This window comes from Oncorhynchus mykiss, chromosome 18 (assembly GCF_057628025.1).
Source record: "Oncorhynchus mykiss isolate SJ-2025 chromosome 18, ASM5762802v1, whole genome shotgun sequence".
Classification (NCBI taxonomy): domain Eukaryota; kingdom Metazoa; phylum Chordata; class Actinopteri; order Salmoniformes; family Salmonidae; genus Oncorhynchus; species Oncorhynchus mykiss.
The window spans coordinates 30,982,841-31,001,771 of NC_143039.1; the positions used below are offsets into that span (position 1 = coordinate 30,982,841).

The window sequence follows — 18,931 nt, forward strand, 5'->3', positions numbered from 1 at the left end:
TTCAGACCCTGACACAACATGCTGATCTGGGGCTTTGCATGAGTAAACTTGACTCTCCTCTGCTCAAGCCTCACTTCTATTGATGTTTTATTGACGAAAACACACACGTGCAAATGCACCCATCCATGTTGGTTTTAGGTACCGTAAACACCTACCACTTCTTCACAGGTAGATGATTACAGTTATTCAGAATAAGAAGTTTGCTTGAAGAATAGCGAATAAACAGAATATGTGTAGGCAAACATTACATGGTGTGTTTTGATTGATTTCAAGCCATTTTTCATTTGAACCCATGTGGATAGGTGGGACAGCCCACCTGTTTGACAGCGTAGAGCAGCCTCCCGTAGCAGTAGACCATGACCAGCACAGGCAGCCCCAGACAGAAGATGAACAGGCAGATGATGTAGGAGTGAGATTGGGGAGTCTGGGATGTCCAGGTGACCGAGCAGCTGGTCCCGGCCCCCTCCAGGCCGTAACTACTCCAGCCCAGCAGGGGGGGCACTGTCCAGAACAGGGAGTAGAGCCAAGAGCCCGCCACAGCCAGCAGAGGCTTGCGGTAGTCGGGGGCCCGCTTGTTGTACACGGTTAAGGTGCTGTAGCGGTCATAGGAGAGGAAGGCCAGCGAGATTAGCGACACAATTCCTGAGAGATGGATAGAGAAAGAGAGGGAGGTAGGGAGAGAATGAGAGAGAGAGAGAGAGAACAAGAGGGATGGTGGTATACCGTGATTACCCATTACATGGATTATTGCGAGACAGTCACTGAGACAGATTGTGGTGCACTGGCAGGCTACCCTTGAAAACAGACTAACTTCATGTGTTCTGTTTGGCTTTTCTAAACTGAGCCTTAATACCCAAGTAAACAATCACTTTTGAAGGGGGAACATGTCAAATTCCCTATTTTATGCGGCTATTTTAAGCTGCCCCATGAACACATCAGAGTGTGCATTACAGCAATGAAGAGGAATATTGCAGCCCCTGCAATTATGAAAACAATACTGTAGGTTTCAGTTACATTTTGAAAGCAAACTGCCTTCAGTAGTCTAAGTTCAGTGGGATCTGTGAGAAGTTGTGCACTGTGTTAGGTTATCAGATAGGAGTGACAAGTCCAGTAATCATGTGCATATGGTTCTCTATACTGGATTTCTACACTCTTAGAAAAAAGGATTCCAACAAAAACCCTTTTTGGTTCCAGGTTTAACTATTTTGGGTTCTGTGTAGAACTCTCTGTGGAAAGGGTTTTACATGGAACCCAAAAGGGTTCTACCTGGAATCAAAAAGGGTTATCCTATGGGGACAGCCGAAGAACCATTTTGGTTTCTAGATAGCAGGTTTTACCGGATAATACTTTAATTTAGCCACTTAAAACCCCCAAATATATCTTATCACTTCAAGGGCAATATCATATGACGCTTGTACTGTATGTGCAAACCATCTCAGCCTCCAGTATTTATGGTGCAATAGTTTGTGTCGGGGGGCTAGGGTCATGCTGTTATATCTGGAGTATTTCTCCTGTCTTATCCGGTGTCCTGTGTGAATTTAAGTATGCTCCCTCTAATTCACTCTCTTTTTCTCCCTCTCTATCCCTTTCTCTCGTTGGACCTGAGCCCTAGGACCATGCCTCAGGACTACATGGCCTGATAACTCCTTGCTGTCCCCAGTCCACCTGATCATGCTGCTGCGCCAGTTTCAACTGTTTCAACCGCAGGCAGGGCTATGGAACCCTGACCTGTTCACTGGACGTGCTACCTTGTCCCATACCTGCTGTTTTGGACTCTCTACCGCACCTGCTGTCTCTAACTCTGAATGATCAGCTATGAAAAGCAAACTGACATTTACTCCTGAGGTGCTGATCTGTTGCACCCTCTACAACCACTGTGATTATTATTATCTGACCCTGCTGGTCATCTATGAACAGAGTTCCTCTGTGGAGATGGGAGAATCTTCCAGAAGGACAACCATCTCTGCAGCACTCCAACAATCAGGGCTTTATGGTAGAGTGGCCAGACGGAAGCCACTCCTCAGTAAAAGGCACATGACAGCCCGCTTAGAGTTTGCCAAAAGGCACCAAAAGGACTCTCAATCCATGAGAAACAAGATTCTCTGGTCTGTTGAAACCAAGATTGAACTATTTGGCCTGAATGCTAAGCGTCACATCTGGAGAAAACCTGGCACCATCCCTACGTTGAAGCATGGTGGTGGCAGCATCATGCTGTGGGGATGTTTTTCAGCGGCAGGGACTGGGAGACTAGTCAGGATCGAGGGAAAGGTGAACAGAGCAAAGTACAGAGAGATCCTTGATGAAAACCTGCTCCAGAGAGCTCAGGAACTCAGATTGGGGCAAAGGTTCACTTTCCAACAGGACAACGACCCTACGCACACAGCCAAGACAACGCAGGAGTGGCTTCGGGACAAGTATTTGAATGTCCTTGAGTGGCCCAGCCAGAGCCCGGACTTGAACCCAATGAAACATCTCTGGAGAGACCTGAAAATAGCTATGTAGCGACACTCCCCATCCAACCTGACAGAGCTTGAGAGGATCTGCAGAGGAGAATGGGAGAAACTCCCTAAATACAAGTGTGCCGAGCTTGTAGTTTCATAAACAAGTAGACTCAAGGCTGTGATCACTGCCAAAGGTGCTTCAACAAAGTACTGAGTAAAGGGTCTGAATACTTATGTAAATTTTTTATTGTTTATTGATTAGCAACAAAAACATTGTTTTTGCTTTGTCGTTATGGGGTATTGTGTGTAGATTGATGAGAGAAAAATAAATTCAATCAATTTTAAAATAAGGCTGTAATGTAACAAAATGTGGAAAAAGTCAAGGGGTTTGAATCATTTCAGAATGCACTGTATGTAGCCTATCTTCACTGTACTTTTGAATTATACCACAGAAACAAGCTTAGTGAAGTGCGAGGGATTTTTCTTTGAAGCTAAAGTACAAGAACATGCTTCACAGATCACATGACTGTGCAAATAGCAATTCCCAACAACTGAAATGGTATAATCTACAGTAAAGGCACCTGACGGGGCTTGTTTTTAAAAAAAAAAATTATTTCACCTTTAATTAACCAGGTAGGCAAGTTGAGAACAAGTTCTCATTTACAATTGCGACCTGGCCAAGATAAAGCAAAGCAGTTTGACACAAACAACAACACAGAGTTACACATGGAGTAAAACAAACATACAGTCAATAATACAGTAGAAAAATGAGTCTATATTCAATGTGAGCATATGAGGTGAGATAAGGGAGGTAAAGGCAAAAAAGACCATGGTGGCGAAGTAAATACAATATAGCAAGTAAAAAATATAATATTTTTAAAAAGAATAATAAAATAAACACTGGAATGGTAGATTTGCAGTGGAAGAATGTGCAAAGTAGAGAGAAATAATGGGGGAGCAAAATAAATAAATAAATACAGTAGGGGGAGAGGTAGTTGTTTGGGCTAAATTATAGATGGGCTATGTACAGGTGCAGTAATCTGTGAGCTGCTCTGACAGCTGGTGCTTAAAGCCAGTGAGGGGGATAAGTGTTTCCAGTTTCAGAGATTTTTGCAGTTCGTTCCAGTCATTGGCAGCAGTAAACTGGAAGGCGAGGCGGCCAAAGTATGAATTGGTTTTTGGGGTGACCAGAGAGATATACCTGCTGGAGCACGTGCTACAGGTGGGTGCTGCTATGGTGACCAGCGAGGTGAGACAAGGGGGGACTTTACCTAGCAGGTCTTGTAGATGACCTGGAGCCAGTGGGTTTGGCGACGAGTATGAAGCGAGGGCCAGCCAACGAGAGTGTACAGGTCGCAGTGGCGGGTAGTATATGGGGCATTGGGGACAAAATGGATGGCACTGTGATAGACTGCATCCAATTTATTAAGTAGGGTATTGGAGGCTATTTTATAAATGACGTCACCGAAGTCAAGGATCGGTAGGATGGTCAGTTTTACAAGTGTATGTTTGGCAGCATGAGTGAAGGAGGCTTTGTTGCCAAATAGGAAGCCAATTCTAGATTTAACTTTGGATTGGAGATGTTTGATGTGAGTCTGGAAGGAGAGTTTACAGTCTAACCAGACACCTAGGTATTTGTAGTTGTCCACATATTCTAAGAAAGAACCGTCCAGAGTAGTGATGTTGGAAGGGCGGGCAGGTGCAGGCAGCGATCGGTTGAAGAGCATGCATTTAGTTTTACTTGTATTTAAGAGCAATTGGAGGCCACGGAAGGAGAGTTGTATGGCATTGAAGCTCGTCTGGAGGGTTGTTAACACAGAGTCCAAAGAAGGGCCAGAAGTATACAGAATGGTGTCGTCTGCGTAGAGGTGGATCAGAGACTCACCAGCAGCAAGAGCGACATCATTGATGTATACAGAGAAGAGAGTCTGTCCAAGAATTGAACCCTGTGGCACCCCCATAGAGACGGCCAGAGGCCCGGACAACAGGCATTCCGATTTGACACACGGAACTCTATCAGAGAAATAGTTGGTGAACCAGGCGAGGCAATCATTTGAGAAACCAAGGCTATCGAGTCTGCCGATGAGGATGTGGTGATTGACAGAGTCGAAAGCCTTGGCCAGTTCAATGAATACGGCTGCACAGTATTGTTTCTTATCGATGGCGGTTAAAATTTGTTTAGGATCTTGAGCGTGGCTGATGTGCACCCATGACCAGCTCTGAAACCAGATTGCATAGCGGAGAAGGTATGGTGGGATTCGAAATGGTCGGTAATCTGTTTGTTGACTTGGCTTTCGAAGACCTTAGAAAGTCAGGGTATGATAGATATAGGTCTGTAGCAGTTTGGGTCAAGAGTGTCCCCCCCCTTTGAAGAGGGGGATGACCGCAGCTGCTGTTCAATCTTTGGGAATCTCAGACGACACGAAAGAGAGGTTGAACAGGCTAGTAATAGGGGTTGCAACAATTTCGGCAGATAATTTTAGAAAGGGTCCAGATTGTCTAGCCCGGCTGATTTGTAGGGGTCCAGATTTTGCAGCTCTTTCAGAACATCAGCTGCCTGGATTTGGGAGAAGGAGAAATGGGGAAGGCTTGGGCGAGTTGCTGTGGGGGGTGCAGTGCTGTTGACCGGGGTAGGGGTAGCCAGGTGGAAAGCATGGCCAGCTGTAGAAAAATGCTTATTGAAATTCTCAATTATAGTGGATTTATCGGTAGTGACAGTGTTTCCTATCCTCAGTGCAGTGGGCAGCTGGGAGGAGGTGTTCTTATTCTCCAAGGACTTTACAGTGTCCCAGAACTTTTTTGAGTAAGTGTTGCAGGAAGCACATTTCTGCTTGAAAAAGCTAGCCTTGGCTTTTCTAACTGCCTGTGTGTATTGGTTTCTAGCTTCCCTGAAAAGTTGCATATCACGGGTGCTGTTTGATGCTAATGCAGAACGCCATAGGATGTTTTTGTGTTGGTTCTACATTTCTTGAATGGGGCATGCTTATTTAAGATGGTGAGGAAGGCATCCTCTACTGACGGGATGAGGTCAATGTTCTTCCAGGAAACCCCGGCCAGGTCAATTAGAAAGGCCTGCTCGCTGAAGTGTTTCAGGGAGCCTTTGAAAGTGATGAGTGGAGGTCGTTTGACTGCTGACCCATTACGGATGCAGGCAATGAGGCAGTGATCGCTGAGATCTTGGTTGAAAACAGGTGTATTTAGAGGGCAAGTTGGTTAGGATGATATCTATGAGGGTGCCCGTGTTTACGGATTAGGGGTGGTACCTGGTAGGTTCATTGATAATTTGTGTGAGATTGAGGGCATCAAGCTTAGATTGTAGGATGGCTGGAGTGTTAAGCATGTTCCAGTTTAGGTCGCCTAGCAGCACGAGCTCTGAAGATAGATGTAGGGCAATCAGTTCACATATGGTGTCCAGAGCACAGCTGGGGGCAGAGGGTGGTCTATAGCAAGTGGCAACAGTGAGAGACTTCTTTTTAGAGTGGTGGACTTTTAAAAGTACAAGTTCAAATTGTTTGGGTACAGACCTGGATAGTAGATCAGAACTCTGCAGGCTATCTCTGCAGTAGATTGTAACACCGCCCCTTTGGCCGTTCTATCTTGTCTGAAAATGTTGTAGTTCGGAATGGAGATTTCAGAATTTTTGGTGGTCTCCCTAAGCCAGGATTCAGACACGGCTAGAACATCCGGTTTGGCAGAGTGTGCTAAAGCAGTGAATAAAACAAGCTTAGGGAGGAGGCTTCTAATGTTAACATGCATGAAACCAAGGCTATTACGGTTACAGAAGTCATCAAAAGAGAGCGCCTCGGGAATAGGAGTGGAGCTAGACACTGCAGGGCCTGGATTCACCTCTATATCACCAGAGGAACAGAGGAGTAGGATAAGGGTATGGCTAAAAGCTATGAGAATTGGTCATTTAGAACGTCCAGAACAGAGAGTAAAAGGAGCTTTCTGGGGGCGATAAAATAGCTTCAAGGTATAATGTACAGACATAGGTATGGTAGGATGTGAATACAGTGGAGGTAAACCTAGGTATTGAGTGATGATGAGAGAGATATGGTCTCTAGAAACATCATTGAAACTCTACATTGAGGCTCTACAGTGAACTAAGCCAATAAACACTAACCAGAACATCAATGGACAAGGCATATTGACATTAAGGAGAGGCATGCTTAGTCGAGTGATCACAAGGGTCCAGTTAGTAGTGAGGTTGGTTGGGGTAATGACGATTCAGACAGCTAGCCGGGCCATCGGTAGCAAGCTAGCGTAGGACGGTGTTCTGTTTTTAGCCACTTTGTGCGTTTCCGTTAGTAGATTAGTGGGGTTCCGTGTGGTAGAGGGGATCAATCCAATTGGCAAAATGGATATAGTAATAGTGACCCAAGAAAAATTGTCTGAGAGACCTATTCAGATAGCAGCCGATAAGACAGCTAACGATTAGCGGGCCGCAGATGGCCGTTCAGGTAACGTCGCGACGGAGGAGCCAGTTGGATAACTCCCTCGTGCAGATAACGTCGGTAGTACAGTCGTGAAGGCCCGGTGGGGCTCCGCATCGGCAGTAAAACAGTTCCGGATAGGTGATTGTAGCCCAGGAGTGGTTGATGGAACTCTTCAGCTGGCTAGCTCCGGAATAATTGAAGTTTGCTCCGGGACCGACGTAAGCCAATAGTCACATGGATAGCAGCTAGTTAGCAGCGAGATCCAGGTGTAAATGTTCAGAGCTTTCGGTTGAAATCCGTGGATATGGAGAGAAAAATAGGTCCGGTATATTCTGGTCTGAGTCGCGTTGTACAAAACTGGCGATAGCTTTTCGAGCTAAAGGATAGAGGATGACCATCAACCGTGGTTAGCTAAATACTAACGTTATCCAGTAAACTGGCTAGCTTCTGGCTAGCTTCTGGCTAGCTCCTGGTTAGCTCCTGGTTAGCTTCTGGTTAGCTTCAGGCTAGCTTCTATTGTGGATTTCAGATTTGAGGTAAATAATACTTTTTTTTTTAATTGGTGAGGTGGGTTGCAGGAGTGTGTTTTGAAGATGAGTTTTTGGAAAAGAAAATATATAAAAAGGTATGCGAAGAAAGATGTAAATATATGTATACACGGGACACGACAAGACGAGGACAAAGGACGTTTGACTGCTATGCCATCTTGGACACACTATGTTTACAGATCACATATCAACCAAATGAGAAATTAAAGGAGAAAATACCTTTTCCGCTCATATATTTCTCACCATCACGGCAAGTCATGTGCGTGTGTGTGAGTGTGACTACGGTATGTGTGTATAGGGGTGGGCTGAAATGACGCATTTGCTGCAAATGAGTCATTCCATCACTCCACATATTCCACTGTAATTACTGCGCTATCAGATATGATTTCATTGACAGCTGATCAAGTGGTTCATATCATGCATTTGGAATAAGACACTGGCTTAATCAAATCCCAAAGTTGAGCAACTGAAGTGTCAAAATCCCTCTAATTCACTACTGATACTCCTATCACTGCCACCAATAACGTAGGTCCATTTTCTCACAACCTACCCAGAACCGATTCCAGTGAATCACACAATGGATAAACCGAAGTGGTACTGGTTATAGCAGTGTGTGGATCCTTCTTTTCTTCTGAGATATAATCACATTATTTCCACACACCTGTAAAAAGGCAACTCAGATGTGCCAGTGCTTTTCCTACAGTGAATCACACAATGGAAAATGTCACACGATGCTCTCCCGGCTGTGAACGTTTGCTTTCTCCATCAGTTACATAACCTGTCTATGCTAATGACAACTATTTACATAGCCCAAACAAGAACCCCCTATGATCCTCCAGCCCCATGTATAATGAAGACACACACACACACACACGTAACAAACCCCCTGTCACGGTTACCCTGTCCAGCCAAGAGGACAGTAATCAGCCCAAACTGACTCATCTCTACATGCAGTGGCATGCACACCCATCTTAATCAACTCTCTCTGTCTTCAGGCTCTTCACACACACACAACCTCCAGGCATCAACAATTCATATTCATGTAATATATTGTATGTTAATAGAAAAACATGTCAATCATAATTCTAGGTAACAGAAAAAAATATTTAATTATAATTCTAGGTAATAGAAAAAATATTTAATTATAATTCTAGGTAATAGAAAAAATATTTAATTATAATTCTAGGTAATAGAAAAAATATTTAATTATAATTCTATGGTGTGGAATATGGCCAATCATTTTGAGAAATGTATAATTGTGTTGGACAATTGGACATTATAATGGTAATGTTATGTCAATGTATAGGTCTTAAAGTTGAAGTCATTGAATAGAAATATACATTTTGCTTGTATATTGTAGAAGATTAACCATACAGTTCATCTAGGTTCTATAATTTGTTTTTGGAGCGGTAACTGGGAAGCCAGGTGTCGATATCGACAGTATTCATTATCTACATATACCCCTTGGCCAAATCATCCCCCAACATGCTCTCCAATTCCACTGCTAAACTGATGACACACAAATCTATGTTCAATCCAAACCTAACTCTGACCCCCCCCCCCCCCCCCCACACCATCACGCATCAGCTGTTTAAAATAAATAAAATCGTGGATAAGCTCAAACATTCTGAAACTCAAAATCTGCACCTTACAAATCCTCGCATGGCTTGGCCCCCTCCTGTCTCTCAGACATGCTACACACCTACACCCCCATCCGCAGCCTTCCATCCTCTGACACAGGTTTACGGGTCACCCCCGTCATCCCCCACTACGCTTCATGGGGGATCGCGCTTTCACTCTCTGGAACTCTCTCACAGCTGAACTTCCTCAGTTCGGACTCCATCCGAATCTCCAAAAACAACCTTTTCAGAATAGCATTCAGCCTTTAGCGTTTTAAACCGTCTAGCTCTTTTTATTTTTTTTCTACCTATCGGGTTACAGAGGTCGTTCAAGTAGCCTCTCGATTTGAACTGCCTTCGTGAGCTTGACATTGTAATTGCTGTTGTTGCTGTTTTCCCCCATGTATTAATTATCTTGCTATTTTTGGGGTGCCGCGCGCCTTTGTGGTAATGCACTTTGCTTTTAGTATTGTCGTGTTTATTTAGGCTATTTTATGTTTTGCTCTGTATGTGTCCCTAGGTATCTTCAAAGGCACAAATACAATGTATTATTCTTATTATATAAAATGCTGTTGCAAATGAAAACGTTGCTGTAGGAAGCTGCCGAAGCTGTTGCTTTAATAAGGACCTCTGAGCGGGTCATCTTTCAACATAAGTTTACTAATTTATCGAGGGGTGAGAAAGCGATGTGAAATTCAGAAACAGCCTTGGCTTAGCTCTGTAGCTCAAAACAGTGGGCACATGCTGCATGCCTGTCATTTCAGATTGGATATTCAATCTACTCCACTCCCCAGTTACATTTCTTTGACTCAATCAGTGTAAGGCACACAATCACACTCCCTCCTTCGAGGACCAGAGGGCGGAAAAGACGCTACAGCAGCAAGGCCAGTGATTGGCTCTTCCCTCTGGTTGACCCCTAGGGGAGCCGACCTGTCAGTGCAGATGAGGAAGCGGCCAAGTTCATCCATGTCTTTTAACCCCCTTCCCTCCACCAAGAGACTAGAGAGACAGTCAGACTCAGACCATGGTCCGTTTATCATGCCCAGGTTTCTCATATGCCAATATTTCATATTGAATTCCATGTAGAAATCTCATAGGAGTCCCTGATTGTATATATTTTCCCTCTTGAGAACCCCCCCTGCCCAATTATACATGATGAATTTCCCAAGGTTTTCATCGATTTATTTGCCCTTTCATTTTTTTAAATTTGGTATCTCATCAACCTCTGGGTCGCCCTTAAAGAGTAATTACATTTTCTCACATGTGTCAGAAGGTAACTATCTCAACATCATCATTTTCTATAAATAGATCAACAAGAAACAGTGAACCAATACCAATAACTTACCAAACTATAGTATGCATGAGAGCATAAAGTAACTCACACAGACTGAATATATGTGATACATATATCAGTGGGCATTACATACATTCTTAATATATAATTCAATTAGATGTATGGAGTCACAAAGGACTTACAGTGCCTTCGGAAAGTGTTCAGACCCCTTGACTTTTTCTACATTTTGTTACGTTACAGCCTTTTTCTAAATTGATTAAATGTTTCATCAATCTACACACAATACTCCATAATGACAAAGCAAAAACAGGTACTTTTTTTTGTTGCTAATTTATACTGAAATATCACATATACATAGGTATTCAGACCCTTTACTTAGTACTTTGTTGAAGCACCTTTGGCAGTGATTACAGCCTCAATTCTACTTCAGTATGACGCTACAAGCTCGGCACACCTGTATTTGGGGAGTTTCTTCCATTCTTCTCTGCAGATCCTCTCAATCAATGTTGCTTCCTAAGTGGACAGTTTGATTTCACAGAAGTGTGATTGACTTGGAGTTACATTGTGTTGTTTAAGTGTTCCGTTTATTTTTTTGAGCAGTGTATAACGGTTGGCATTGAATCATATTTTTGGTTTCAACAAATGTACTTTTTTTCAATTGAGAAAACCTAACTCATTTACTTGTAAAAAATGTTAGGGTTGATCCAAAGGGTCATTTTTTACAGTGTACATACTTCCTGCTACACACGTATATCGTTCTACATTTGTATGTCATTCTACGTACATACAGTCACTTTGGTTTGAAATGTAAAGCAGTCACTACACCATGCTTTGAACCATGATGACTTGTGTAATCTCATCTCACAATCTCCCACCATCTCCACCCCATGTTAGTTCATTTCTGTGAGAGTTCTTCCTACACTCCAAAATATCCTCCTCTCCTCACAGCATGTTCTAATCTTCAAAGATCTTTTTAATCATGTCTATCAGCGCCCCTCCAGATTACTCTCGAAACAGAGATTTGGGCCCTGCCACGCTTGAGCACAGAGAAAAAAGAAGCCACATTCCACATAAAGAGAAATGTCTATGGTTGTGCAGATGTTTGTGGATCCCTTCTTCTGTTTGGAGGCTGTTTTTTTTTTTGGAGAATAGACATAAAAGTTTGCGGTTGTAGTCTATTTTAGGAGAAGAGTAGATGTTCGGGAGCTGTTTTTGCTTCAGACCTCCATTTTAGCTACTGCTGGGTAGCGGATGGTCGGGAGGCCAGGTTTGGAATGAGGACCCCAAGCAACAGCTGTAACCCATTACGTAGCTATCTGCCAAGGGCACAATGACTCTGCATGGAAACCTCTCTTAATTTAACTACCCAATATGCTTCAGAGGCACAGGACATCTGTTAATTATTCAACAGTAGTAGCCACAAAAAGTCTAAATTATTGAACATTATATTATGTGAAAATGCAAGGTGCGTCCACTTTTCTCAAAGTAAAGTTCCTATATCTATATTGATCTTATAACTAAGAGCAATAATGCTCCTAGTTATAAGTGTTTCTAAGTATTTTATAAACTGTATATTACTGACCACTGCAGTGCAGTTTGTGTGCACGTATTCTGCAGAGGGTTTCAACTGCGCACAGTTTGGCACATAGAAATAGGTGAGTAGGTGAGAAAAATGTCTGTCCCTTTCACTGTGTCATTGTGGATTGGGCCGCTGTTCTGTAGAACTCACACCTATAGTGGGAAATTTTGTCCACTAAAATGACAGGGTGTGAAATGAAAGTGGTTTGGAGTTCCTGGATTCTGGAACACCATGTACTGCACCCTAATAAATTAACATAACACTTTGACATCAACACTACTATGCTCCAATAGAGGGAAGCATTGGTATACTCCAAATTGCAGTAGTGTAACCATTCTCAAATACTCATATTGGCTTTAAAGCTGCCCTATGGCAGGTCACTATGAGGGGGAGCTGGTCGTAGGAATGCACAGGTAGCGCTTTGCCAGGTGAAGGACTTTGGGAAAGTGTTTTGGGATGGATCTTCCACCAGTCCAGTGGATTTGTTTCACTGTCAGCAACAGGAGACTGAAGGTAGCAGCTGAGTTCATTTTCTACCAGCTGGATTTCAGTGAGACCTGTGGTAGTGGAGAGGCTTTTTGAAAAAACTGCCCAGTGACTTTCTCTTTTTAGCTGGCAGTTGTGGTGAAGCAGCAGCAGCATCGTCTCCCTGTGCTGGGCTTGGGTTTTCATGTCCCTCATTGACCATCTCTGAGACAGCTCTTGCTTTATTGTGGCCCACCTTCTCCTCTTTGATGTAATGTGTTTTAAACCCGAGGGTCGACCAACGAGGATAAGTCCAGGAGGTCATCACATTTCTCCTTCAGATAGTCCATGACTATCGTTTTGATGGTTTGGGTGAGCTTTGTTTCTATACCAGGCTGTGTCAAAGACTCCAGCCACACGTCATAGACTGGTTTCTCTGCTGCCGCAAGGCAAGCGGTGCCGGAGCGCCAAGTCTGGGACCAAAAGGCTCCTGAACAGCTTCTGCTCCCAAGCCGTAAGACTGCTGAACAGTTAATCAAATGGCTACACAGACTATCTGCATTGATCCCCTTTTTCTTGCACTGGCTCTATGCACACATGCTACACTAACATTCCAACGCAGCCATGGGTGAACAGGGAGCACAGGAGGGGACTAAGCATGCACCCCCGAGGGACCCCCAGGTTGAGGGTCATGGTGGCGGATGTGTTGTTGCCTACCCTCCCCAGGGGTTATTTATAAGGGTTTATAAGTATTTTATAAACTGTTCATTTCTAGTTTGTAGATCTGTAATAAACGGTTGTCATAAACAGTTAACACATTGTTTGAAATGGTGTGCTCGTTAGCTGCTTGTTAAATAATCAGCTCAGAAAATAAGAGCTTGCCTGTGACACAATTACTCCAACAGTTGATATTACTGAAAAAAAATCCATGACCTGATATGTAAACACACAAAGGCCCAGAAGACTCTTCTTCTATCTAACAACTGCAGAGGGTAGCCTAGCAAGCCAACAGCCAGGCAGAGCTATGGCATAATAGGTGCTGGGCTCAGTGCTCTGCTATCCCATGAACAGACTGACCTTCTTATCAACCATTAACACCCCTCAGCCCGTTTTCAAAACCCTTGACTCATGTTATGTCACAAACACTGAGAATTGCCCTAGTTTTGCCACCTCAAACCAGAGACAAATGGGCTGGGCCGAGAGGAATTCTAGAAGGCAGAGATACTCCGGAGTAGATATTGAAGGAATTCCCCTTGACCACACCCACAAATTGTGGAAAACAAACAGTATTTTCTATGGTTGCTGTATTGTTCAATGTACAAGTAAGCAGGTCAAAAATCACAACCTACAGTTCGCTATGCTCCGACATACAGCCTGCAAGAAGAGCCGATGATTTTGGGTTTGTATATCGATTAGCTCTCTTTAAATGATGATTTATTCGTTTTAGTCTCTGAATCGTTTAATTAAACTTTTCGCCACCCGTTCCTGATATAGGAGGGGAGTAAAAACTACAAACTGTCTCCTGAATTAGCCTAGTGTGCATGGGCACACGTCGTCTCAGTGTCGTACTCTTGACTACAGCTGCAAAGAGGCGTTGGCAGACTTATTGCTGAGACAATTTGTTCAACGATTTTTTGTGGTAAAGGGCAATATAGCAGGTTGTGGAACATTGGTGGAATAATATAATCTTACGGTCGTTAGAAGATGTAACAGATTGGCATTTTAAGGAACAGGACATGGTTGTGCATTCTCCTTTTTTAATATTCAATGATAATTCAATGATAATGATATTAAAATCCTGGCTTGCGCTCACTTCTCAATTCCCCTCATGAGTGCACCTTTTGTGGAAAGCTTTGGTGGAGAAAACCTCTTGGGGCAAATTAGGAGAAGTAACAGAATGGCACTTGAAGGAACAGGGCAACCTTATGCATTTGTCCTTTTTTATATTCAATTATATTGAATGATAATAATGATATTCAAAGCCCGCCCTCCCTCCTCAATTCCCCTCCTGAGTGCACCTTTTGAAAGTGTGTGAATCCCCACTCCTCCTGCTGATCTTTCATCTCCATTTGATTTACAGTGAGTGAGCCCCACTTCATATGTATATACTCTATTCTAGTCAAGGCTCATCACACCTTTTCTACTCATATACCGTCCATACACACCATTATATACATATATATTTATGTTCCGGACATGGACATTGCTCATTCTGATATTTCTTTATTTTGATTTTTGGGGGATTATGTACAATTGAAGTTGGAAGTTTACATGCACTTAGGTTGAAGTCATTGAAACACATTTTTCAACCACTCCACAAATTTTTTATTAACAAACTATAGTTTTGGCAAGTCGATCAGGACATCTACTTTGTGCATGGCAAGTAATTTTCCTCACAATTGTTTACAGACAGATTATTTCACTTATAATTCACTAAATCACAATTCCAGTGGGTCAGAAGTTTACATATACTAAGTTGACTGTGCCTTTAACAGCTTGGAAAATTCCAGAAAATTATGTCATGGCTTTCGAAGCTTCTGATAGGTGAATTGACATCATTTGAGTCAATTGGAGGTGTACCTGTGGATGTATTTCCAGACCTACCTTCAAACTCAGTGCCTCTTTGCTTGACATCATGGGAAAATCAAAAGAAATCAGCCAAGATCTGCACAAGTCTGGTTCATCCTTTGGAGCAATTTCCAAATGCCTGAAGGTACCAAGTTCATCTGTACAAACAATAGTACACAAGTATAAACACCATGGGACCACGCTGCCGTCATACCGCTCAGGAAGGAGACACATTCTGTCTTCTAGAGATGAACGTACTTTGGTGCGAAAAGTGCAAATCAATCCCAGAACAACAGCAAAGGACCTTGTGAAGATACTGGAGGAAACATGTACAAAAGTATCTATATCCACAGTAAAACAAGTCCTATATCAACATAACCTGAAAGGCTGCTCAGCAAGGAAGAAGCCACTGCTCCAAAACCGACATAAATAAGCCAGACTACGGTTTGTAACTGCACATGGGGACAAAGATCGTAATTTTTGGAGAAATGTCCTCTGGTCTGATGAAACAAAAATAGAACTGTTTGGCCATAATGACTATTGTTATGTTTGGAGGGAAAAGGGGGAGGCTTGCAAGCGGAAGAACACCATCCCAACCGTGAAGCACGGGGGTGGCAGCATCATGTTGTGGGGGTGCTTTGCTGCAGAAGGGACTGGTGCACTTCACAAAATAGATGGCTTCATGAGGAAGGAAAATTATGTGGATATATTGAAGCAACATCTCAAGACATCGGTCAGGAAGTTAAAGCTTGGTCGCAAATGGGTCTTCCAAATGCACGATGACCCCAAGCATACTTCCAAGTTGTGGCAAAATGGCTTAAGGACAACAAAGTCAAGGTATTGGAGTGGCCATCACAAAGCCCTGACCTCAATCCTATAGAAAATTTGTGGGCAGAACTGAAAAAGCGTGCGCGAGCAAGGAGGCCTACAAACCTGACTCAGTTACACCATTTATGTCAGGAGGAATGGGCCAAAATTCACCCAACTTATTATGGGAAGCCTGTGGAAGGCTACCCGAAACGTTTGACCCAAGTTAAACAATTTAAAGGCAATGCTACCAAATACTAATTGAGTGTATGTAAACTTCTGACCCACTGGGAATGTGATGAAAGAAATAAAAGCTGAAATAAATCATTCTCTCTACTATTATCCTGACATTTCACATTCTTAAAATAAATTGGTGATCCTAACTGACATAAGACATGGATTTTTTACTAGAATTAAATGTCAGGAATTATGAAAAACTGAGTTTAAATGTATTCGGCTAAGGTGTATGTAAACTTCCAACCTCAACTGTATGTATTGTTAGGTATTACTGCACTGTCAGAGCTAGAAACAAATATTTCGCTGCACCTTAACGTCTGCAAAATATGTGTTCACAACCTATACAATGCATTTGATTTGATTTGGATTATAAATAATATACTTTTTGTAGGGGCAAATCAAGTCTCAAAATGTAAAGTGCCGATGACAAACTTTAGAAGCATTTTTAAAACGTGAACACACTACAAGTTTGCATTATCTGCTGTGCAGATAATGCTACAAAAGGGTGATCAAATTAAGATCCTACATCTGTAGCCCTGAATCCACTTCCATTCCACTAAACAATTTCACACACACTGCATAGCGTCAGACAAAAAGCTTCCTATATCTGGGTCTAGACAGATTCATTGAAGGTATCTCTAAAGTACAGTGAGATAACTAACATCATCACGCTGATAGAATGGGTCTCTATTTTTCTCTCCTTCTCTTTCTGTTCCACTTGGCCGTGAGAGTACATAAGCAATGATTTCACACGTCAGAGGAGTCACAATTAAACTGTCTGTGGGGCACAGATGCAACTGCTGACAACACACTATCCATAAGACAATTCTGCTGTATGTGTGACATCAGGAACAATAGTGGGCAAACCCAGTCATGTGGCACGTGGGAAATCTGAAAGTGGAAGTCCATCACTTCGCTCCAATAATGCAATCACTGTACCCCACACTACACCTTTCATCGGCAACATTATCTGATAAAAATTACCTATAGACAGACAGTCCCTAGTTCAGGACTCTCCAACCCGGTTCCTGGAGAGTTAAACGTCCTAGCGCAGCTGATTCGGATTATTGGCAGGTTGATAAGGTGAATCAATTATTTGGCACAATGATTTCTTTAAACGCATTGATGAGGCATCGAGGCTTTGATTGTGTTATTGTGAGAAAAATATATATAGTTACTTTGGTGACTATTTTGTTACGTAACAGTTGACTAAACTCACCGAAACAAGAGTTGGCGAAGCCGTTACGTAACAGTTGACTAAACTCACCGAAACAAGAGTTGGCGAAGCCGTACCACATGCACCCGTGCTTCCCGTACAGCCAGCGTGCTTGTAGACTGGAGGCGAAGCTGAGCGTGGTGCCACAGAGGCACACCAGCATGTCACTCACGCTGATGTTCAGCAAAAGCATGTTCACAGGAGTCCGCAGAGTTTTGAACTTAATAAACAGGATCAATACCACCAGGTTATTGATGAAACCAAAAACCATAATAGATCCAAGGAAGACGGACATAACATGGTGTCCCGTCCGAGACAGTCTTTTCGCCGGGGGCTCGTTCCATTCTTGATCCAGAGAGCTCAGTGGATCGTCGATGCTTCCATTCGAGCTGAAATTTAAATTAGCCGCCTCGGTATACATCGTTTTCTGTGATCCACATTCGAGAATGTCTCACATGGAGAAACAATTATAACATTTCTACCGTCAATGAACTACAATAGGCTACAGTATCACGTTTTCAATTGGCAATATCAACTGCCGACGGAGTTGTAGGCTAGAGGTGGTCGTATAGAGCCCACCGGAAAAAAACTTTAACTTCATTTTTCCGAACATGAATCCAGACTCAAGCCTTGTATCCTCAGGAGGTACAAAACAGGCTCATTCCGCTTGGAAACTGTAGTAGACAATTATGGCGTTGCAATTTGGAGTTGAAAATAATGTATAATGCAAATAGAAATAATAATAAAAGGATAATAATCAACAATAATAGTCACTAATATCCGATCAATCCAGATTAATCCAAATTTGCGTAAAATAAAAATAGTCGAAGCCTTATAATAAGATTATTATAAGGTGAATTTAGTTGGCTTGTCTCTCTACAAAAGCTATGGCACAGACGAATGCAATCCAATGGCACTGCTCTTCTCATAGCTCCACCACATTCAGATTAGAATGCATAGACTGAGCGCGTTTACTTGGCTGGCCTCCCTTTAGTAGCGCCGATGGGTTGCGTTAATCTGTCGTGAAGGCAACTAGAGTGTAACATAATGACGCAATAAAATTGCCATCGCCTACCAATCAATGAGAAAAAGCACTGTAGTCTCCCCCTTGTGTGTTGGTATAACTCACCCATTCCCTGATGGGTGAGTCATTTCTGAGATCTATCACGCAAACAAGTCGAAGGGGGACAAGCCCCTGGTAGCTTATTTTATGGTGGGTAAACAGGGACTTCAGCTACCAGTGGTCATTATGAATAGTAACACTAAACTTACTACTTTCATATTGAATTTATTAAAGAAGTTATTTAAACAAATGACACAAAATCAAAAAGTGGGAGTTTGTTTGCAAAATTACATAGAATGGTGTTTCATGTGATTGTTTTCATTTTGGAGCTGAAAAATGGGAAATTCCCAAGGAAAGTGTAAAACGAAAGACTGCCCTTTCATAGGTGATCGCCGGGGGATTGAGTTCAACCACATCTCTCTCTCTGAGATTCGGCTTTACTTGAACATGAAGGACATGGATTTTCACACTGATGTTCCCTCTCTATTTCACATAATATTAAGTTGACTGTTTACTGTTCCCTGCTTCCCTATAATCTGTGTAGAATGATGAGCAATGCAGCATAGAATACATTGCAGCCTATGACACTTCCAAGACAGTTCAAGTCTTTCAGCAGATATAGCGCAATCACAGAACATTATAAATATTTTAGGGAAAT

The 18,931-nt window shown here is 42.6% G+C and overlaps 1 protein-coding gene and 1 pseudogene across 1 annotated transcript in view; both read right to left on the reverse strand.

Moving 5' to 3' along the window:
- Positions 1-18,429, reverse strand: part of LOC110495850 (parapinopsin) — a 25,453-nt gene extending 7,024 nt beyond the window's left edge. Inside the window, exons 1-2 of the mRNA XM_021571321.3 lie at positions 17,262-18,429; positions 317-642 (exon numbers count right to left, since the gene is read on the reverse strand). Coding sequence (XP_021426996.3) covers positions 317-642; positions 17,262-17,631 — 696 coding nt within the window. The 5' untranslated portion in view covers positions 17,632-18,429. The remainder of the gene's footprint in view (positions 1-316; positions 643-17,261) is intronic.
- LOC149975469 (uncharacterized) lies at positions 5,883-10,012 on the reverse strand (annotated as a pseudogene).
- Positions 18,430-18,931: the final 502 nt, after the last annotated feature.